General features: G+C 39.6%; 1 protein-coding gene across 2 annotated transcripts in view; it reads right to left on the reverse strand.

The window, feature by feature from the left end:
- Positions 1 to 23,617, reverse strand: part of LOC121672895 (potassium voltage-gated channel subfamily KQT member 5-like) — a 43,114-nt gene that overhangs the window by 12,545 nt on the left and 6,952 nt on the right. Inside the window, exons 4-6 of one of the 2 annotated variants that reach the window (XM_042045802.1) lie at positions 23,514 to 23,540; positions 14,915 to 15,135; positions 2,426 to 2,534 (exon numbers count right to left, since the gene is read on the reverse strand). In XM_042045802.1, the coding sequence (XP_041901736.1) occupies positions 2,426 to 2,534; positions 14,915 to 15,104 (299 nt within the window). In that variant the 5' untranslated portion in view covers positions 15,105 to 15,135; positions 23,514 to 23,540. The remainder of the gene's footprint in view (positions 1 to 2,425; positions 2,535 to 14,914; positions 15,136 to 23,513; positions 23,541 to 23,617) is intronic. The other variant, XM_042045803.1, reaches the window with a different exon arrangement.

Raw genomic sequence — 23,617 nt, forward strand, 5'->3', positions numbered from 1 at the left:
CTCTGTAAAACAATTTGTAGCCAGGTCTAAGCAGGAAAAAATAATTAGTCTCACTTATAGCAATTTTTCAAGTTGATGTATCAAGAATGGATTCAACTGTCTGTGTTTATATTTGGGGTCTTTTCATAGTGTTTCATGAAACTATGCAAGTGCCTTCTGTCTTCACCTGCTTCTGTATACCAGCATGAAATGAAAACCAGCCTTCACCCTCCCCCACTGCCTTTGCAATTCAAAGCCCTTTCTAAAAACAAACTTCAAAATGAGGCACAAAGTTTCCATATAGGCAGATGTTATCATCTTGAAATTCTACAGTTACTATATAGAGTCTCAGATCCTTCTTCAGATGTTTGCATAGATCCCAGTGTAGTCTGGTAACAGATACTCTGAATAATCAGAAAGAGGTGTATCAGCTACCTGATGAACTGAATTATCAGTCTCTTGATTTTGAGAGATTAAAGTATAGCATATACAGAAGTCTCAAGATCATGTCATATTACTGCTTTACAGATGTCAAGCAAAGGTAAGTTTCTGAAGCAAGATGCGTGCGCCGCTTGCAATCTTGTGAAACACTAAAATTTGCAGGGAGATGGGGGACATTCATGGCTAATTGATAACAAGTGGAGATTCTTACTCTCAGCCTCAATGGTGACATGAGTTGTTTTTCTGGGAAGCCAAGCAGGCAGAGTAAAAGTTGGAGATAATATAAAAATTTGATTCTCATCAGTTAAATAGTGCATGTCTGAAACAAGGAAACTCTTACACTTCTGCTCTTCTTATTAGAACCTTTCTGTGGATGGTACTGTGGAGAAAGTTTCCTAACAACGACCTTCACATTTGGTTACTTTTCATTTGAGCTAATAGTGACCAAGAGCACCAAGCAAAAATGGCGATGATGCTTTGAACAATCCAGTGGCCCCTTAGAAAATGAGCTCCATGAATTAAGTATTAAATTGTCAAGTCAATCTTAAGGAATTTGGACAGTATGAAAAATGAGTACCCCTTGCCAGGACGAGTGGCAAGGTCAACCTGGAGCCAAGAGTCACCCAGTCTGTTTAAAATGCAGCATCACAGACAAGCATCTTTGACACCAAAGTCAATGGATTATGCTGACTGTTCCTAATGTGAGCATTTTCCATTTGAGGGAATAGGCTTGCCTTGTGGGTGGGTGTCCACTGTGAAAAAAGGATTTCTGTCACATGCTGAAACATTGCTGGCAAGAGATGGTTTTCAACTGTGATGTTTGGCTTGCCAGTTGCAGTGGCTGTGGACACAGGCCTGGTATCTGAATCATCCTGTGAGGTCATTTCCAGGCAGGTTGGAAAAATGGTTGGAAAAGATGTCTGCAAATGATCTGTCAAGCTGCCTGTGCTAGTAGAAAAGTTTTAGAAACAGCCTTACTCACTATCTGTCTTCATTTTACTCAATGGAAAAAAGGGAAGGAAATACAAGTAGCCCATAGGTTATCACTACATGAAATAATGTGATAAAAAGCTTGAGTTTTTTCTTCCTATAGTGCTGAGAAAACCCAGGCAAGGGTTTCTGTACAGGAAAACATCATCTTTTGATAGGTTTTTCCAGAAATTCCTTTTGGCTGCTGCCTGTCTGTCTGCCTACCTTCCTGCACCCAAGAAAGGTGCTGGACACTGATGTGACTGTGATGCAGAGCCAGTGGGGTGACCCCCAGCAATAACCTGAGGTTTGCTGCCGGCTGATAGGGAATTCTTGAGCTCTCCTTGCTTGTTGATGTACACTTTTATGGTGGGGATATTGCCTGTCAGGATTTACACTTCAAAATACTCTGGAAGATGAATAGCCTTGGCAGTCTCAAGAGGGTGAATGATACATTTAAGGTTTCAATACAGGTAACTTTATAAGTTTCAATACAGTTTGCCACTTTCTTGGAAAAGGAGACTATTCATTTTAAATTATTTGGGTTATACTTAGTTCAGTGGATAGTGGTAGGCAAGGCTTTGCACAGTTGAATGAATGTAATTATTCTGTTCTTACCAGAAGAAATTTGCAGTAAAAGTCATATGACAGTTTCAGGAATATGGAAATGCAATAAAACCCTACACTTTTAAAGGAAATAACTTTTCCAGGCAAGGTGATGCATATTCAGTAAAATTATGTCAAACTGTAGTTTGGATAACATAAAATATAATGGAAACCAGCATCCATTACTCTCTTTCTTTTCTGTGTCAAATCATGTAACTTTTTTAGATACTGAAAAGCTGATAACAGAACTGATGTTTTAATCTAACTAAAATAGATAGAAAGGAAGCATAATATGTTAGCATTAGTTATGTAACAAATATAGCCATGTAATAAGTTCAATTAACTATCATTTTCTTAATTGACATGCAATTTATTAGTATCATAACTGAAGAAAACTTGAGTGTTTATTCATTCAGTATTTTCTACTCACCTGATAGCTCTAATGACAGTTTTAAGAGCAGGGGTGAGATCTTCTACTGACACATCACACTGGCACCCTTTGTCGTCATAAACATCATCTGTTCCAAGACTGGTGTCAGCTGCAAAAGACAAGAGCAGACTAAATAAGAGAAATTTAAAAATCTCTTCCTTAGTGTTTTCTAACAGCCTGCACAGTGGTTCTGGAAAAAGAAGGACTATGTATCAAGCATGACAGACCTTCATCAGTTTATGAACTGTTCGATGCACCTGTGTGCATCTATGCTTGTGTCATAAAATGCCTGGCTAGTCCCAGAGTAAATAGTAAAAATTAGAAAGGAAGTTTTTGAAACTAATTAATAGCTGAGTACCAGCATGTTTATTCCTGATGTCCCATGGTTTTTCATCACATTCTCTGTTTTACAGGAAAGTGATGAACTAATGGATGTAATGGCAGAATCAAAAGATGCTGAAGTTATATTGTTACTCTTTTACCACTATGGATCAACCTGACATTGAAGACAAAGGAGAAGATCCATTTCATTTAATAAGGAGGCTATGGAATGACCCAATACTTTATTACAGGTGAAAATAAACAAAATACTTTTTTACCAGAAATGAATAATTGCCACCTTAAACCTCAGAGCCATGTAGGTATTTCAGCCTTCCTTTGCCAGAGGAACATAAGCCAAGTTACTGTATCTATTTACCTGAAAAACAATGGATCCTTTACCATTTCCTAAACACCACCTCTGCAGAGTTGTCATCTGGGAATTAGCTAGAAATCTCAGAAGTGTACCTCAGTACATAAACAAAACAGGTACTGATGCATGACCAAGAGGATTACAAGCTTAAAATGTGCTGGAATGTGAATGGAGCAAGAAGGGCAGGGTCATGGATGCCCATACATCATACATGTTTTGAAGGCATGTGAACTACAGGAAAATTTTTTGGGGTAGGTGCTTTTCCTCCCAAATCATCTTTCTTCAACTGCATAAAGTCCAAGTGCCCAGAAGAATTTCACTCATCGTCAGTGTATTTCATGCATAAGTGTCTCTGCTTCATGAGGAAGAGAGTGTAAAATGAAAGCGTGACATGAAACAGAGAAAAAAGGATGGGATTCAGTAATCCTCAGTAACAGAAGAGATTTCTTCCCAGTCCTAGATCCCTGCCTACATTCATGCTATTATTTAAAACAGGTTTAGTCATTCAGAAATACTTCAAGTAAATAATTCCAGGGGTTTATATTACAAGCAGATTTGAAGCACAGTCAGACACAAATGATTTCAGGACATTTTTTCAAATTCCTTTTTCAGGAAGACTGCAAATTAAAGATGAAAAATATTATTTGTCAGTCAAAAGTGCCTGAAAATGTCATGGTACTTTCTAAATCTAATAGGAATTGGCATAATTCCTTGGCATAACCTTGGCATAAACAGTTTTGTACAGCATCTTCAGGAACTGGTATTGCTGCATTGTTTTCTTCTCGGATTTAATGTTCAGCCATACACATTTTTTGGTTGGTTTGTTTTTTTTTTAATGAATCTGGCTAGTTCATTACACTTGGGAACATATTTTTTTTGTTACTGTTGCTGTACCGGTACATTTATGAGAAACATCTGTAGCTTTGAAAAACAGGTGAATTCATCTTTGACAGAGCAACTTAATAAAAAAAGATGGCTTATAGCCAAGTCAGTAATAAGTTTAAGTCCATATGAAACAATCAAATGCAACCATTAAAAAATAAGTTTTAAATTGTAAAAGTGAATTTTTCATACAAAACTTTGAAATCTCTCCTTCCATGGTATTACCGTAAGTCACGACTACAATGATGCCAGGAATGTTTTTTTCTTGCACTCTTTCATGAGCTTCACTCCTGACTCGGCTTATCTTATTGGTAAAATATACACCTCTCCACCTATCCTGCCTCAATAACATTTGGATTCCTGACCAGAAATGTGAACAGCTAAAATAAACTTTATAATTAGTTTGATAGGTATATACATTACCTAAATCACCATCTCAGGACATGGTAAGTATTCCATAACACTACCTTTCCAGGTGTCACATCTGATCAGCATCTCCAGTTACCTCTCCCAGTGTGGAAATCTCCCAGCTCATTTATAAGTGCCATATTAAAACCAGAGCTTTTTATGCTACTGGTATTTCCAGTGACTCTCTATGGTTTGAATCCATTCAGTTATGCCAGTATAAATTAGGAAAAACACTGCTCAGATCACAAGAGCTATAGCCATCTAAACCCAGTGAAACAGGAGACTCCAACCTGAAAGTTTAAAATAAACATGTTTCTGTATGGTTGTCTCACAGATACTGTTCCTGGGTCCTTTGCCAAGTACAGTGTCATTAATAAAAGGGCTTCCTTACCACAGTATATCTTTGCAGAACTGTTTTGAGAACTGAGTGGCGCAATTATAGTGTTCCATGTTGCTCCCTTGTGGATAAAAAACTCCACAAAATTTTTAGACAGATGCTGGAGAATTCTTATAAATTTAAGCCAGCTTGAAGAAGAGATGCTGCCCCTAATAAATCACCTTTTTTCTTTCTAATATTCCACTGATATGAATTTCCTTCATTATGGCAGACACTCAATACCACAGCTCAATAAAGCTTGTGAAAAGCTATAGCCTTGTTTGATTCCTATGGGAAACATAAATGTTTCTTTAGGATACTGAGCAGACCTGGGAAAAAGTTTGGGAAATGCGTAGTAGCAATTTGGAGAAAAAATTCCAGCTTAAAACACCACTGAAATCAAAGTTCACATTCTTATGAATTTTTCCATTGGAAGCTCATGTTGTGTACCACATAGTTACGAGGTGAGATGTACTTGTATCCTTTCTGTCCCTTTCGAGTTCATCGTTGAGGTCAGGGCTGAGTTGGGGTCAGTTTGGCTGCTTTAGCAGCTCCAGCTGTTCAAACCTCTGCCAGCTCCCAGATGGGGCTAAGCTATGTTCTCCAAGCTGCTCTCTGTTCCCAGGGAGAGCCCTTCCTAGGCATTAACGAGGCAGGTGGACCTCCCAGTGCCAGCTCATGCCTATCCCTGCTCACATCTACATCTTCATCCTTCCCCATACCCTCTGTCTGTATCTCCTGCTCCCCATTGGGGTGGCTGTGCATGGTCCAAGTGGGTTCCACAAGAAACTGTGGGCAGCAGCTGCTCTGCATGAGCCTGACTTTGCTGCCAGGCTTTCCTGGGGTTAGCCCTGGTCTCTCTTTCTCTCCAGGAACCTCTACCACTGGCTACCCAGGGCTTTCAAGGTTGTTCCTCGGGCAGCTCAGGAATATGGTCTCAAAGATGGCCAAAATGTCTTTTAATACTCATTTAGACAAACCCCTGCAAGTCTCTTTAAGAAGGACTGTCAGTCCACTTGACAATCCCGACCCTTTTCTAATACCAGCGTGTTTAGAATTCAGTATGCGTTTTGATCTTAAACAAAGAAAGTGTTTATTTCACAACTGATGAGGCATCTGCTATTGTCTTATAATCTTTGACGTTATTTACTTTGGGCTACTGTCTGATCTTTGCTGCTTTTTAATTTCTTCCTCTTTCTTTGCAAAGAGTCTTTGATTTAATCACACAGCAAAGCAGCAATTACCAAGAAATAGAAGAGGCATGCACAAGTCAATGAAATTGTCTTGATATTTCCCTGTTTTTCACAGTATTTATGCATTTTTCATGCAAACTCTAGTCATTTATGATCACCACAAATGAATGGGCAAAAAAATTAGGCTGTTCTAAAACATTATATGTCAACAACAAAAAAAATTACTCTGTGGAAAAGTTATTCCCAAGGCTTGATTTATTATTTCTGTAAATAGTATGTGTCCTTTCTTAGAAGTGTTTTCTGTTTAATAACATGCTTTGGCATTGGGAAAACTGTGACACTGCTTTGATCACTCTCATAGCTCCTTGCTTTCAGTGTCAGTAACATTCAAGTAATTATCTGCCTGTTTAACAGAATCAAAAAGACTTTTTGTTTTCTGGGAACAGCAATATGCTAGCAACAACAATCCAGCATTGATAAGTGTGTGTGCAAACACCATGAATAATCCTATGGAAGTGCTTCTGACACAGTGACCGGTACAGTGATCCCAACATAGACCTTTTGACTTATTTTTTTTGAAGTCTTCAGAATCACTTAGATCTTACTCTGACTGTGTAGGGGGTAGTTTGGGTCCTTCAGGTGGTTGACAGAAATAATTTTGCTGAGGCTGACAACCCACCTTCTCACAGAAGCCACCTCTGTGGCCACCCCACTACCAAGAGCCAGGCTGCGCAAAACCAATAGATGTCAAAACCTCAAGAGGTGCCTGAAGTTGATAGCCTGCACATGACTTGCACTTATTCATGTTACAGCACAGTGCTGCGTTGACTTGGTTAAAAACACACTGGTTTGGAAAAAATGTCTGATTGATTTTCATTGAAATGTATGACTCAAGGTGAAAATTGGATGGTGGCCTAATTTTCACAGGTGCTGAGTTACTTTGAGCCATAGTTTTTAACTATCATTATCAAAACTGAGAGTTTGAGTTCTGAATTGAAGTCCAAGCAATTCATAATGCAGCTCCACAGCCTGTTCTCCACCTTGTTCAGCAGCCTCATGTGAGTGCAGAGCTGCTCTGGCTGCCCAGGGCAGCAGTGCAGGGCACCCCAATGTGACACACTCATCTCTACACTAATTTTCTGTGTGAGTTGTCAGAAAGAAAATGAGTGGGTAATTCAGATTGTCCCTTTGGAAGGTGCCAATGCATAGGTCTGCTGCAGGAGGGGTGTCCAGGCAGCTGCTTTAGCATGAGACTCCAAGCTGCATTAGTTTTATAGTTTGTACTGAGCTCAGATGAACCCTCTTGCTCAAAAAGCAATGCCAGCAGCTTAATACTCTCATTATTCGTTCTTTCAGGCTCCTTTATGATCAAATAGAGCCTCTGCTGTGTGCTCTATGTAATGCCTAGAATGTCTGCAAGGTAGGTATATTTCATTCAACTTTACCCTGCCTTTGAAGTTCCTTTCTTCACTCTGAGTATTTACTGTGGTGAGTTAGGGATTTAGCCTATATTCTCTAAAAAATGGAAATGTCCTGTACATATTTTGTAGTATTTCTGCAGATGTTTTAATGCATAGAATGTTTCATAAAATCTCAGTTATTTTCCCCTCAAAAATTATTCTACATACAAACATCTTGATGGTTTATATTCATGTGATTCATGCAATTTTCCTTTATAAAAATGAAATGTGTCTTAGCCTAGTGCCTTTGTTTAAATATGTTTCATGAAACTTCTCACCTCTTCACAAGATGTCATTATTTCCTGTTTGTTGAACCATGAATAAAAAATCCATTCACTACCCCTAGAACTGATTTTCTTTCTGATTTGCTTTGAAACATCAACAAGCTGACTCTCTTTCAGTACATAGTTCACCTAATTTGTTTTACTGTGATTGCTCACTAAGTTCCATAGGAAAAATCCACTGAAGAAGGCAACACTAATTGCGATGGAACTTAATCACATACTTAGTAAGAATGCCCAAAGCACCCCCAGAGCGGGAAAGGCAGCAGCCCATGTTTGCATGCTTTCCAGAGCAGAGGCCAGAAAAAGGAGGCCCAAGGGAGTGATTTATGTATTTATTTCCTTGATCTCTGGAAAAAAAACCCAAAACCAAACAACAAAAGGAAAGATTTTCTTCTAATCAAGAATGAAGGAAGAAGGCAGGACAAGTACTTCCGTGATGTGCTTGTCACATTAGATACTTAATATTTATCTAGAAAATGACACCAAAATCCCTGGTAGTAGACAACAGTCTTCAAGTGGAAAAGTTAAGAAAGAGGGAATAAGGATGACAACATTTAAAAACATTGTTTACAGGGAGCTTTTATGAAATGGTTGCCATTTCCATGCTGGAAATAAATTTCTCAGTAAAGGAAGGAAACTGGTGCCTCCTGTAAGGAGGAGCATTTTTGCATAAGCTTGTAGAGTTCCCTTTGTGCTCTGCCCAGCCTGAGCCTCTACTCTGCTGGCAGCATCAATGGGGAGTTCAGCAGTGCTGTATCAATAGCCCATTCCTTGTCTTTCCTCTGAAACAGACAAAGCATTCCAGATGGGGATAAGAAGAGGGCATCATTGGTAACTGCAGTGCAATATGACACAGAGTATCTTAAAGAATATCCCTAACAACATTATATATGTTAAAGCATTTCTGAAAATCCTCTGATTTGGTTAAAAGGGAAGATAGAATTGGTGGAAAGTTTTCTACATATTCTGGGTATAATGATATCGTTTTCTTTCTCTGTAAGTGCAATTTTTTTAAGGTCAGAGACCTAATTTGTATCAGTTATCATGTAACGCAAGCAAGTTCCAAATATCTAAAATTCTAGCATTCCCTTCTAACAACTCTCAATTATCTTTACTTATTATTTAACTTCTCAAAAATTTCTGCACTGGCAATATTTCATGGAACAGCTCCCACTACTTAATTAAAAAGAAATCCTTTTAATTTTGAATGATGATATGGAGGACCAGGAGACTTTCTAAAAACAATTCATTATATGCACAATAACTGTGCTGTTAAAAAGGCTGATCTTATTATAAATAGTGGCAAATTAGCCAGCAACTTTAGATGGCCATGTGAGAAAAGTAAAAGAGAAAAATGTTAGGTGACTCTAAATCTATGGCTTTAGTGTATTTTTAGATACACATTTCTGTTATTTTATATATACCACATCCAAGAAGTAAAAACTGTAAAATAAATTTTAAAAATTGCAGATACATATGATGGTATCTGGAACTGTAGACTAATGAGCTAAATGTCACCTAATTGACTGTCTCCCTGCAAGACCTTGTAGCACACATCACTTGATATATGTCTGATATTCCATAAGGTCCTCAGAGGTCCTGTGCCCTGGAGATTTCCAGATATTGTTGTTGAGGGAGGTGATAGACAGGGGCAAAGGGATAGAGAACCATGGCTGTTTTAGATTCAGGCATCTACAGGATAGTCCTGTATTTTAAAAAAACCATGACGGATTTCCTTAGTAATGTTTCATAAAAATAAAACTATTCCTCAAATGTTTCAGATTTGGTGCAAATGGATTACATGTGGTTGGGAAGTTTCATGAGCATCATCTCAAAATTAGTTCTTATCTCATTTGTATAGTCTTCACTGCGGATGAGGTTATCTGAAAGCCATGCAAATCATACTTCTGTGTGATGGTCTGCTGCTGTCCGTCACAGAGCTAAGCTTAATAATCATTCACCTGTGACCACTGAGTCCAGTGAGCAATGGTGCACAGCAAGTTCCTCAAGAGGTATCATAAAGAAAGGACTAAATTGGACTAAATTGTGGACTCATATGGCCAGGACTTTGGTTGAAATAAACTAAAATAATGCCTCAAAGCCAATGGCCTGTACTTATTTACACAAAAATGACTCAGAGCTTAGATCAGAATGCCAGATCTTCCCAGTTAATTACAGTGACAGTGGTAATAAATGAGAACTCTATCTGCTCTAGGTACACAATCACAAGAAAATAAATCTCTTGTCTAGCACAGATTGATATATTGCTAATAAATTTCATTCAAACTTTGACATTGTGCAGCTTCACTTTGAATCAGCAAATTTAAGCTTAGATGTAGAAGCAACCCAGCTAAGGACTTCTGCACATCAAGGTCAAGCTGTTTATGCTACTGAAAGGAAAACTTGTCATTCTTGCAATACATAAATTACATGGTAGTAACTGAGGACATGGGGGCTGAAATGCACAATCGCATTCTTTCCATGGCTCTTATAATATACTCTACCCTGAGGATTTTGTGCAAGTACTCTCTAGGGAATGAAAGGCTAGAGGTCATGTGAGTGTATAATGTTTGAGGATGGTGCAAGAAATCAGATATTTCCTTAGAGAATTCTTTTTAATTAATCAAATGAAATATGTTTTTAATATCTCCAGTGCTGAAAGCTTTTGATGTTTTATTCAAAAAGCCACACAATATCTCTAGGTTACAGTAAAGGCACAATAACTCATGTAGAGGCTTAGAAGCATGGGATAGTAGAAAAAAAATATAATAGGGTATTTTTGTCCCTCATAGAAAACTGCATCCACAACATAATATTGTTCATTAATTCAGCTGTGGTGGTACAAGACTGGAGCATGATGTAAGCAAAAAAGGTTCTGCTCCTCAGCAAGGCAAGCAGAAAAGAAAACAGGGCAGGAACACCATTGTAAAGAAGAGATTTTGTGGGGCGAGTCTCTGTGGATGGAAACACAACGTACAACAAGGCATGGGCACAGCACCATAAGCAAGGCATGAGGTCACCTGTACCGTGTAATAACTGGCACAGACTCTGGCATGGGGTTGGCCCTGCCTCTGGGTATTCTCATGTTCTGGGGACCACTCCCCACTGACAGTTTGGCTGCAGTTTCCCTGTTCTTGTTAACAGGGACCACAGCCATACTGCATGAGGAGGCCTTGGGGCCACAGGTAGCTCCTGGGCCACTTTGTGTACAGGTACAGAGGGGGCTGTGAGTGGCTCCAAGGTCTGGCAGCACCTTTGCCTGTGTCACATAGCATCCCTTTGGGGAAGGCTCTTCCGTGACCCTATACAATCCTTTTAAGTGTGAGCTTTGTAAAGCTTCACTCTTTACGATTCTTCATTGGTGAAGATTTCCTTTGATCTATCTCATCCTGATAATTCCCTTTTAGGCTGATAACAGGGATTGGAAATACAGCATTATGGCACCTTTGTTAATTTGTGCAGAGTCCCCTCTTCAACAAGATTTCTGGAAATTGTGAACCACATTTCACCAGAGGCTGCACATGTATTTAAAATCAGATTATGTAAGTCTTGATATTCACTTTCAGTCCCCTGCGCTGTTCTTAAATGCCCTAGAAAGCATCTGCAGTCAGGCCACCAAAGACTTCTCTAACCATCAAACATCTCTTAGGTTTGGATTCCATTTGCAAATGCACATATGTAGCTGAAATAATTGCCACTGTTGTCAGACCTACTTTGTCAATGGCAATAAATGGTTTATAGGCAGTTTCAGAGGATTGTTAATAACCATAAATAAAGCCGTTTTTGCAACAGTTTTGGTCATACTGTTCTAAGGCTGCTATGCCAAAATCCTTTTGGGAGATATTCATGGCTTGCTTAAGTGTTTTACTTGCTGCCAAGAAATTCTCCTTCTCTGATTTTAATATGCAGTGGGGGAGTTTTTGTTGCTGGGTAGCCTAAGAGGAAAGCTACTAGATTTTCAATCAGGTTAGCCTTTTAGCTACCCCCACGAGCTCCTTTCTGTACTGGAAACCTCCCTTTGCAGGCCAGTTTCTAATTGCTAATGTTGAGTTTCTTCAGCAGTCTCTTTCTGATGGATTTGGGCCAGATTCCAGCCATGTCCTTACCAGAACTCAGTCAGCACTGCAAAGTCACTGTGTTGACCATCTATCTGCCTTAAATCATCCTCATATGCGAATAATTTTTCTTCCTTTTGGAACCCTCTCCTTATATATTTGCATATTTTCTTTATTTTCACACAGATTTCAGTCTTCTGCCTGTGCAGAGCATTTACAACACCATATCCCATACAGTGAAAGAAAAATGAAGCAAATATATGTGTCTTCTGTCTTCTCTTTTGGAAGAGGAAGTTCATAGTAAGAATCTATTATTTTTTCACTGATATGAAGTTTTGACACTGAACTGGGTACCCAGTACTATGTTGTCATGGTCCCAAAGGTCTCTTGTAATGTAATTTCTTCTCCCACCAAACACCCTACAGAGATGTAGGAATCATCAGAAGGACCAGCTGTTCAAGGGTACTGTTTTGTGCCCAAAATTTCACCCAGAAAAAGGTGGCTTCTGGTTTTGGCTTGACGATTGGCTTACCAAAATTATTAATTATTTGGCTGGGGAATACCTCAAGGAAGAAACTGGAGGATCTGGCAAGCAAGAGATAAGAATAATATGATGCAAATACTGTTTTTCTCATCCAGTGAAAAATGCAAGATGTTCTAAATTAAATATAGCATCTTGAGATCTTTTTCACTGAGCTGTCAAATGTAGAAAGCATCAAGCTATGAAATTGGTAACACACCAAAAAGAAAGAAAAAAAAAATCAAGGTTAGTAGCGCCCAACTTTTCCTGCAAAAGTTTGGGTAAGGCAGCAGGGAGGTGTCTCTCAGCAGTGAGCACACTGGACATCTCTCTAATCATACTGGTCCTAGAAGTAGTTGGATGAGGTCCCAGAATGGAAACTTGGCATTTGCCTAAAAGCTGGAGACAATGGAAGCTGTTCCTTCTGCCACAGATGAGAAATTGGTTGTATCTGTTGGCCCCAGTTCATAAGGGTGGACTAGTAGCTGGAAATCACTTACCAGGAAACAGGCTGTGCTCACCCTGAGGAGCGGGAAGATCTTCAAGGGTTTACGCACAGCAATGAGTGCTCTGTTGTTGTTACTCTTTTATCTACAGATATACCCAAGGTGCTGTTTATGCCACCTTTTCCGTGAGAGGGAAACAATCAGAAGGAGCACAATCTGCTTGTGCACATCATTGTTAGTGATGACAATATGTACAGGACACAATAGGGGACACGCTGAGGAAATGCTTCTATGATAAATGGGCTGATGAAAAATGAAACAGGTGCTTCAGTGAGGTACAGACTGCAGAGCTGGGGCAAAAGTAAGCCACTGATACTCTGAGACTGTGCTCAAAAAGTTACTTTCTTAGGTCACTTCCAGGCACAGTGTGAGTTAACATGGGTTTAACCTATGAAATTGTTTCTGATGTGGTTTGGGGAAGATACTTGTGCTGTATAAGTGATTATGTAGGAAGCCTAAATTTAGACAGGGTAGCTTCAACCACTGTGCTACCTAGAGCATTTCTCACTTCCCATTGTGGCCTTGTCTGAGCTTCACATCAGTGTGAGACCCAGGCTAGGTCACACAGCCCCTGTGCTGCAGCTGCCATGGGACATAAGCCAGGGCCTGTGCCCCAGGATGGAGATGGGAGTGGATAGCAGTGGATAGTAGAATGGAGCAACCTGAATAGTAGCCTGGTAGCTGGTATATGCCAGCAGCTCACTGTATCACAGGCAAATTCAGAGTTCATGCATCTGAGACATCTCCATGGGGGAGATGGAATGATGACCTTAGCAAACACTGTTGGTTTCTCTTGTTTGCCCTGCAGGAAATGTTTATTTACCCAGATCTTTCCTGAAGAGATATGCCGTGTAGGATATTCTCACTGAGAATGGGGCATTGCAGTTCAATAAGTATTTTGCAACCTACATGTCTGTGATAATATGTGCTCTTAAAAAGGAAGCAGACATCAGCATTGCACTTCTAATTATTCTTACCACAGTTGTTGGATGTAGCATGCACGATTGCCATTGTAGAAAGAGGTTGTACCTTTCCCATTCAGGTAGGGTCACTGGTGGTAGTCAACCAGTTTGTTTCCCTTTTTTTTATGTGGGGGATACCACAAGAAAGAACAAAACATCCATAGATGGGGAAATATGTGAATGGAGAAACCAGAAACAAAATCCTCTGGGGCAGCAGTACCCCCAGAGCTGTGTGAGTGCACCTTTCAGTGCTGGACCTGTCCCATACAGGGATCAGGTTCACCTGGTGCTCTCAGCTCCTGTGTGTCAGGGGACTGCTGTCACTCAGTTTGATGCTGCTGGGTTAGAGGAGTCACTGTCTTTGTTTTGGCAAGCTTTGGCAGATGAAGGTCCTTGCCTGAGTGCGGGTTAGTTTAATGCCAAATTGGACTTTAGCTAGAGAATGGAGCAGTGTAGGAGGCAACTTGAGCGAAAGGCTGGGCTGCTGCTGTGGGTTCAACGAGCCATTTTCAGCAAGATCCACTTCTTCACATTTTAGGAGTGCTTCCTACATCCAAAATACCCTTTAGAAAGCAATACATAGAAGCAATAACACTGGTATTTGCTAAATCTACCTGCCTTATCAAGCCAGATACAACCCTGTAAAACTTAAAGCACCCAGTAGTTTATCCCTTGGTGGCAGGTGATTGCATCGCCACTGCCGGTACTAGGACTCCTCTGCCTGAGGGAGCCAGTTCTGCACAAGCTGTGCTCTAGGCTGGCAAAGGGCACAGACTTTGCTGGCTGTGCTGCACGGACCACCAGCAGGAGGCAGCAGGTTTGCGCAGCAGCTGAGCTCAGTAGTGGGAGAGGGGCCGTGACAGAGGAGGTGTTGCAGCCAAATCTCTGGGATGCATTCAGTCCACTGTGACTTTTCATAGTGACCCCTTTTTCTACCAGTTGCTCCCTATGCACCACTGACATGATTTCTTATTAAAAGATAATCACATTATCGGGCTCTTTGAAGCAGACTGTAGCTGGTTTGTGTCTCTGGCCCCAAATAGCAATTCTTTCTGCTTTCCTAAAATGTGTACAATCACTGTGCAAGTGTGCAGGAGTGTGAGCAGGCTGGGAGCAGCAGACAATGGTGAACAAGGGGTGAAAAACTCCTACCATCGACCATGGGTTTGGGCTGGGAACTCTTCAGCCGCAGCGAGGGCCTGAAGCGGGTTCGGTCATTGAAGCTCCAGCTCTTCTGGACTTTGGTTGGGCTGCCCTCAGTGGCAATGTCAGCACTTGGTGACCGGCGATCTCCGACTGAAGATTGCCTGTTTTTTATACTTTGACCTCGTGGGCTGGCCATCCGGACCCGCTCCTTAAAACTTAGCTTTTGACTGTGGGAGAGAGAAATAGATTTTATATCATAGTTCCTTCAATGCATTTCTTTTTTCTATTGTATGATAATTGAAAATAATGTGTAAAAAATCTCACTGGTATGAATCTGTTTCTTACACACATTTATTTTCATTGAATATATTTCATTTGTGAATGGAACTGATTTGATGTAATTGCTTTTTGATAGAAGTATTAGCATTGGCAGTTTATAACAGTATAGAATAACCTTGTAAAAGAAATTAAAAATAACAAATAGAAACAAATTTCGCCCAATTATTATACATTATTCTCTATGATTTTTTTTATTACTTGAACTGGAAATAGGTTTGTTTCCATCTTAGTCAGCCTAGCTCAGTGCGTTTCTGGCCATATCTTCAGATAAACAAAACCAAAACGTATTTTATTGTTACTGCATGCCATGTAGTATTGTCTGGTTTGTTTTTCTTTTTAAGCAGGCAAAAATACTGTTAGTGTATATTCATGCTTTTTCCGGATGTGGCACTTCCAACATTTCATATGTATGGTTAGTGATCACTCATATCCAGAATTCCTTGTTAGAGCACTTCCTTGGACACGACAAAACCAAAATTCATAAAATCCAAGAAACAACATGATGACGGATTAATGGAAATGCAATGATATGCTGTATGCTCTCTAAAGTCATTGCTGAAGATTAAGCTGGAAGCTGACTATGTGCAGGTGGTATTGGACAGGCACCAGAGCCCAGCCTAGCTCATGACTGTCTACTGCACCAGTGGTGACCCTGTGATCTTATGGTTGACCAATAGTGAGGTTTTTTCCCCCTGCTGTGCTTGTAATCATCCCCTGCAGCCAGCTAAATGTGGGATTTGTAGATTTTCTATTTCCCAGTGCTTAAATTACCTTTGTTCAAACATATTTGATGAACATCCTGTGGTCACTGTGACTATCTGCCTATGCTTTTTTTGTTTGTCCCTTCCTGTAGCAGAAGACACAAAGTGGAAACAGAGAAGGAGTCTGACACCAAGGTCTGGAAACCTTGTTTTATCTGCAAGGTTAAATTCACTTGGTTGTGATGGTCAGGTTTTAGCTTTTATATTTTTCAGATTCTTTACTGCCTAGTATGTAACTCTGAAAGTTCATACAGCCTGTTAGCTACTGTTGTCACATTTTGGTTAGGCATAACAAACCCTCTCTGGGCCTGAACTCAAGGACACTTGCACTCTGAAAACACAGTGTTAATATGTAATTATATGAAATGGAAAGTAATTATAAACTGTGAAGTGTTGAGATAAACATCTCTTTGTCCATGCATAGCAAAGCATAGCATTTCAGTCTGAATAAAAACATCACTGACAGCAGAAAGGATGCAGTTTGCTGCAGGCAAAACACATGCTGGGATGCTTCTAATGTGGTAATTTTCTAGAGTACTAAAAAGTAAGCACATCAATAGAAAGATTATTAGATAAATGTATTTCTATATGGCATGATGGATTACTTGAAAGAATACCTTTACTATAATTTCTGAATGTAATCCCCTTTTTTCCTTGCCCAAAATAAGCAATTGTTGAAATAAATACATCGCAGTGCTGAAAATATTATCTGTTTCCATTGTAATTGTTACCCAGTGCTGTGGCCTAAGCAATACAAAAGACCCAGAGAACCTAATATTTGAATGAAAAATGAGTTCCAAAATTTAACTTTGAATACAAATTATACTTTGAGACTGAATTATATTTCAGCTCAGAACTTAATGAAAATATTAACTGTAAAATATTTATTAACCACATTATTGCATTGTCATATTATGCAGAATGAGGAAGAGAATCAAAATTGACTTCTTATTACAGATATTATTCCTACAAGTGTCCCCCTTTTTTTAACTCCCCTTACGGCTCAAATTGTACTTGCTATTGGAAAATGAAGTCAAATGATGCTCTTTTTTTGCAAACATTAGAGTTTAAAAAATTCTGAACAGCTGTCTTCCTGCTGGACTAATAAAAATGAAAGGAAAATGGGTAAAATAGCCATAAAAGCTATCTATATAGATCCTATTTTTTATAATCCCATTAACTCCAAAATAAAAATGAAAATAAAACCAGAATCAAAACAGCACATGTGCTGTTCTGTCAATTAATTTGTACTAATGAAAGCACTTGCTGCCTTTAAATGATTGGTAGACATGGGTATTTCATTTATAAAAGCTGAATAGTACACAATGGCTACTTAACCTGAGTATCTTTAGTTCTCCAAATCAAAGCAGTGAGGCAATGGTGAAAGGAACAGTAGGCATTTTATCTGTACTACAGACATTTTTCAAAAGTGCAACGCTGAGAATGAAAATATTAATGTAAACTGCAGAGCTCATACTTAAAAAATAAACCAAAATTGGCTTTGTAGCAATGGCAGTGTACTGGCATGCCAAGGGTCCATGCAGAGGGTGCTGCATCATGAAGAGAAACACAGCCCCCAAAAGGAAGCATGGTTTGGAAACTGTCTTTTGCATCTTCAGATGCATCCCCAAAGAGACTAGTTGTAGCAGTTCTTTGCTTCTTGGATCCCTGTTCCTATTTTGAGACTGGTGGGAAATGCTCCTGAAGTCACTGGGTCCTTCTCAGCACAGGCATAAATTGTGGGACTGGTAGCAGTGGAGAAGAAAGGTTGGGAGAAGAAAGCTTGTCCTTGGGAACACACTGTCTTGGGGCTCTTCTATGTATGAAAAATAACAGATCATGAATGAGTAACTGAGTCAGAGAACTTGAGAATATCCTCACCAGGCTTTTCCCCATAGTGAAAGTCCCTTTCCTTATAGGATAAAGCCTGGTTCCTGGCTCTGGATTCTTTGTTGCAATAGTGGTAGAGATGGTGTTAAAATTACAGAGTGAAGATAATCTTACACCTTTCAAGTATCTTTGGACATTCTGCATTCAAATCAGTAGCCAGTGAATCCTTTAGGGCTCTGTATTCTGATTTTATGCTGGTTGGATCAACACTGGCTAGTGCATGCTAAAAATCCTTCACCTTTTGCAGGTCCTGGCCTACTATATTTTCCTCTTTCACATTTTTTCCCCTCTCTTTTTACATGGTATCCAAAGGAAATCCCTTGAATCAATGTAAACCTGTTAATGACCGTTAGATATTCATGTATCCCCATAAGTATTCACAAACTTTGAGTGTTTGTCCAAAGGGCAAAAACCACAAGAAAGAATCAGGAAAATAAAATCACACAAGTTCCTAAATCAAACCTAAATGACAAAGATCTGAGGGATCCACAGCTGTCTCCAGTTATCTCTGCATTCCTTTAGATGTGTGTCTGTCCATCATTTCTTGTACTTTATATGACTGATAATTTAGCCTAGCTGGTTGACATACAGTTTTGCTTCCTATGAGTTTTCCCTGGCAATGGTAATCACTTTGGACCTATCACTCCTCTAATTTTGCAGGCTGAAAGTTGTGGAATGTATTCTTATCGCTAACACTGGAGCTTTGAAGCATCTTTTAGTGGAGATCCATTACAACTGGCAGCTGTAGAAAAGGAAGCAAATGACTTTTCTGTACTTGTCTGCCTTCTGAAAGGTCAGTTGTAGGATCTTATGACTCATTCCTCCCATCCAAGCCCAAGGCGCTTATTTCCCTAGGACAGCAAATGACTTTCTAGTTCTTATTTCTTCGTTTCCAAATTCTGCCTTTACCACCCTTGATTTATGAAGAAAGAGGTGTGTTGGGACACTAGAGGTCACTGTAGCTTCACTGCAGAGGGAATGAACACTTCTCTGCTGGTCCAAATGACTACTCTGGATAAGAGTTTGTTTAAATTGACAGATGCATACAAACCTTTGCTCGCTCTGTCTTCCATGGACCATCTCCCTGTACTTTGTTAACTGAGCATCTCTTTCCCTTCCAGTCCCACTCCCCCATTTGCCTGCCACCTTCCTGCATTTCTGGTCAAGTCAAACTTCTGCTCTTCTTCAGCCTCAGACCTGCAGCACTACTGCTTGCTACTAGCCACAATTTACACCTTGTTTTTCAGCTTTTCATACTGAGCTGGTTGGTGGAAGCAAGAATAGGAAGAATTTGAAATAAATCAGAAATAACTGGAAGGTGAGGGAGAATGCTCTGAGTCTTGAGACAGAAGCTAAAACTGCCAAAAATTATTACCTATGGCAAACAACAGCAAGCAGATGCACATGCCAATTTTCAGCAGTTAGCTACCTATAAATACATGTGTTGATTCTTACTGAGCCTAAAAATACTTTTACTGAAATTAAGCTAAGTCACACAAATGCAAATGCAATGGATAATACGGTGAGACCTGAAGTTCAAACATTCAAAACTTCACCACCAGTCTCGTGCCAGGACCATGAACTCAAGAAATTTAGTGTTATATTTCATACCTTCAATGAGTAGTAACAAGAATTTCAGGCCACAGTGTTTTATAGTTCAATTGTCAAACAGAAAAGGAAATATTCAGGGTGTTTGTGCATTTTTTCCTTTTCCAAAGAAATTCTAAATGAAGATAAACTATTTTGATCTTAATTTTCTGTAATCAGTTTGTACTTCTACTGTCTTTTACATTATTTTTAAAAAGTAAGAAATAATGCAATCAGCTTGAGATATGAATCATAGGTTTCTTCCCATGAGATTCATCCATCTAGGAATTACCATTTTTGGTAAGAGACACAATTTCCATGGAATTCAGCTGAAGCAGATGCTTGATTTCACATGCATTCCTCTACCTTCCAGTACAGGATGCAGGCACATCTTCCATAAGCTGTGTCCAAGGGGATTCTTCTCAAGAACAAGTGCACATTTTGACTGTTGTAATTGCCTAGCATGTTATAGCTTAATATTCGCCACTAATTATTAGATGGAGAACTCGACTGCCATGGTCATAAAAATCCTCTTGGACTTTGGGAAATGGCTTTACCCAAACATTCAACCCCAGTTTTAGATCTCCACAGGGTAATGCATTCGAAAAGCTGAAGTCTCAGACAGAGAAGGGGAATGGGGCTTTGTAATATCATGGCGTGCTGCACACTGCAATTGTCTGGCTGGATGAGTTTGAAACAACTGGTGTTGCTGCCATTGTGTTAATGGCATTGCAGGCAACAAGCAGAAAGGGACTTAAAAGCACTTAAAAATAAATAGGAAACATCGTTTGGAGAAATAAGGAACTTTAAAGCACTAAGAAGGGGAAGTAAATGAATCATGCACCTGATGTTAGTTGGCATTCTCAAACATCACGTGAATAGGCAGGATGCTGAATAGTTGGCATTCTCAAACATCATGTGAATAGGCAGGATGCTGAATACCTATGTTTCCGAGGGGTGTACATCCTGAAGAGCTTCTGTTTATTACTACAAAGCTTACTAGGAGTGAGGGGAGATAGAGGACTGTGTTACTAAGCATTCCAGTGCTAGATAAGGGGTTAGGTTTTCCACCTCAAGTTAGATTATACATCACTGGCAATTTCTTTTTTATATGGTGCATGCAGAGTGTTTACATTTAATCTACTTTTAGAAACAGATATGGTATAGAAGGTGAAACAATTCCATAATATAATTCACTTGTTTCCCTCAGAACAGGGCTGAATTTTCCCCCCAAGATCTTATACTGGCAAAACTGCTCCTTATTGCACCAGAGAATTGTCTAAATAGGGAATGCATATTCAGCCTCATGAGTTACAAGACTAGATGGGTGACATTCATCCTTTGCAGACACCCAGTGCATGTCCTACACACAGTTTTAGACTGATTATGCTCTCTGTATGTCACAAGATTCATCAGTCTTGATCTAGTTTCCTGCACAGGAACTATTTCAGCCATGTTGTATAAATGAACAGAAATAAATATTATTTATATAAATATATATATGTTTGTTTTCAGTGTGTGCATTTGTAGTTATTGAGAATTTAACATATAGGCTTTTAAAATAACTTACACAAGTCTAGAACCGATTTATAGAAATACCTCATTTATAGCTTGGATACACCAGAGAGGTTGTCTACTAATACTTTGATAAATTATTAATTAGAATACTTGTGTGTAAAATTTTGGGAACTACAACATGCATATTTTTATTAAAATCAATGTGAAACTACAGCCTCATAAGCACAGCTCTCTCAACTCAAATGCATAGCAACATTTAATCACCTAATGAAAGACTGTAGCTCTATACATGACAAAACACAAGAATTAATTTCTGTAAATATAAGCCAATTTGGTAGGAAAGAAAATAATAAACTTTTCCCTAACACGAGTTTTTCTCCATTGTTATTAGAAGGGAATATAGAGCAAAGAGCATATTCAGAATGCAATCCAATGTACTACTTGTGCAAACATGTCTCCTTTTAAAGAGTGAAACAAGAAGCTTACTTAGTTCACATAGCATCCCATGCAAGTAACTTAACATCACAGTAAGAAACAAGTTAAATAGTCAAGGACAGATATCTCAAAGTACATTGCAGTAGGTTGCATTTACATCTTTGCCACAAAAGACCACATACACCACATGTATTTTCAGTCATATAAACACACAGTGATATATCAGCATAAAAGTGATATACAGACACTGGCAAAACACACCTTTTTTGAAAAGGCACTGAGTGGTCTGTAGGGTTTTTACTGTAGAACATGATCTCAGAAGTTAACTAGTTCATTTTTACCCATACACTAATTTACAGCAGTGCACAAATTAGTTAAGAGTTTCTGAAGGAGCAGGCATCTTCCATTCAGTGAAAATAAAGTGACCAAATCTGACTAAATTGTTGACTTCTTTTAAAGACACAATTGGTATCATTAATATGGAGAACATAAGCTGATTTTGACAGCTGAGTGTTTGGTTGTTGGTTTTTTTGTTTTTGTTTTTGTTTTGTTTTTTTAATCTAATTTCCAGTTATTGTAAGTAAATTTGTCTTTTTTAGTGCTTGCAGGTACAACTGGGAATAACCTCTCTCCTCTGCACAAATCCTGGTTTTACAGGGATGTACTCATTTGCTGGCAGCTTCTGTGTCACCTTTAAAAAAGTCAATTTTAAATGTTGCTGTCAAAAGACTAGGAAATACAGCTGGTGAGAGCAAGAAGTTTGGATCAGACTGTAATAATTTAATGAGATCAATATGTTCCTAGCAAGCCTGTGGAGGTAATGTATACAAAAAGTCCCAGAACTGACAGAGCAAATCCTGTCCCCTTGAGTTACAGTGACACTAACAGCGGTTACATGTGCTTGGAGGAAAAGGTTGGAGTCAGGTGCCAGAGGAGCAATCTGGGAAGTGGAATGGGACACGGGTAATTGATGTGACGATTTTCATCCCTAACTGAATAACCCAGAAGCATTTGTGAACCACGGTACAACTTGGGGCTGGATGTATTTCAGGGGCTGATGTGTCACCAACACTTTTTTCCTTGGCTTTTCAGCATTTTCTGATGGGAGGTAAAGTCTGCTATTCTCTGAGCATGCTGATACCGCAGTGCCGGCTGCCAAATGCCTGCTGATTCCCATCCCTAATGAGTTTCTGAGATAATTTCTCTTATAGCCACTGAGTCCTTTCCTGTCCCTAAGGGTTTGGGCTATCATTACAGCAAAGACCAGCATTTTCTCCCACTTCTTAGGACATGCCTCTCCAGAGCTTTATTTACCTCGTGAGAATAGCCCTGCCAAGGCTTTCTGCTGCCAGCTGTAGGCAGTTGGTGCTCAGCAGCGATCTAGGCTGGGTGGAAGCCCACCTGCGCTCCCAGCTGACTGCAGTGGGGCTTTCTTCAGGCGACATACCAGTCTGGCTCAACTAGGCCAAGGGGGAGTGCAAGCCATGCAGCCAGGAGGAGGTGAGACACTGCAGTGCTGCTTTCCCCTCCACCTCCTATGTCCCAAAACGCTCCTTAGGAGGGGATGACAGAAAAGTTAGAAAATGTGGAGTCATGGCACTGAGGAAGCCTTGAGGATGCTCCTGCAGAGCAAAGGTGACATCCAAGCAGCCCCATCACAGGGTCCTTACCCTGCAGTGGAGGGCTGGTGGGCTTCTTCACCTTGCCAAATAAACTATATGTCTGTAACTTCCACTGCAATTCCCGCATCAATTTTACAGCAGAAGCAAGGGCGGTGTCCTTGCCCAGGAGCTGGGTCTGGAGAGGCTGCTCCACTGGCTGCTCTGCCACTGTTCAAACTGAGCTCCTCAAAGCTAAAACATGTTAGATGTGTAAAAAATTGCCTATTTTTTCCCATAGAAAAACTGGGACAAAGAAGCAAATTTCAGCAGCGTATGAGTTTAAAAAATCCAATTTGCGATTATTATCTATCAACAGTTGCAGTTCATTGAACCTACTGTACAGAACCCGAGACATCTAAAAGCCATTAGGAAACAGCAATTTCACAGATAAAAGGAATAAAAGAAACTACAAACCTGCTAGAAGATTCCCCTTGTTCTTTTCTTCAGGTCAGGGAGTGGGAGGGAAAAACATACTTGTTATGCAGATAGTAATCACATTACTTAGTTACAGATGATGT

This window comes from Corvus kubaryi, unplaced genomic scaffold, assembly GCF_017639235.1.
Source record: "Corvus kubaryi isolate FWS band 111438036 unplaced genomic scaffold, C.kubaryi_AGA036_p1.0 65030, whole genome shotgun sequence".
Classification (NCBI taxonomy): Eukaryota; Metazoa; Chordata; class Aves; order Passeriformes; family Corvidae; genus Corvus; species Corvus kubaryi.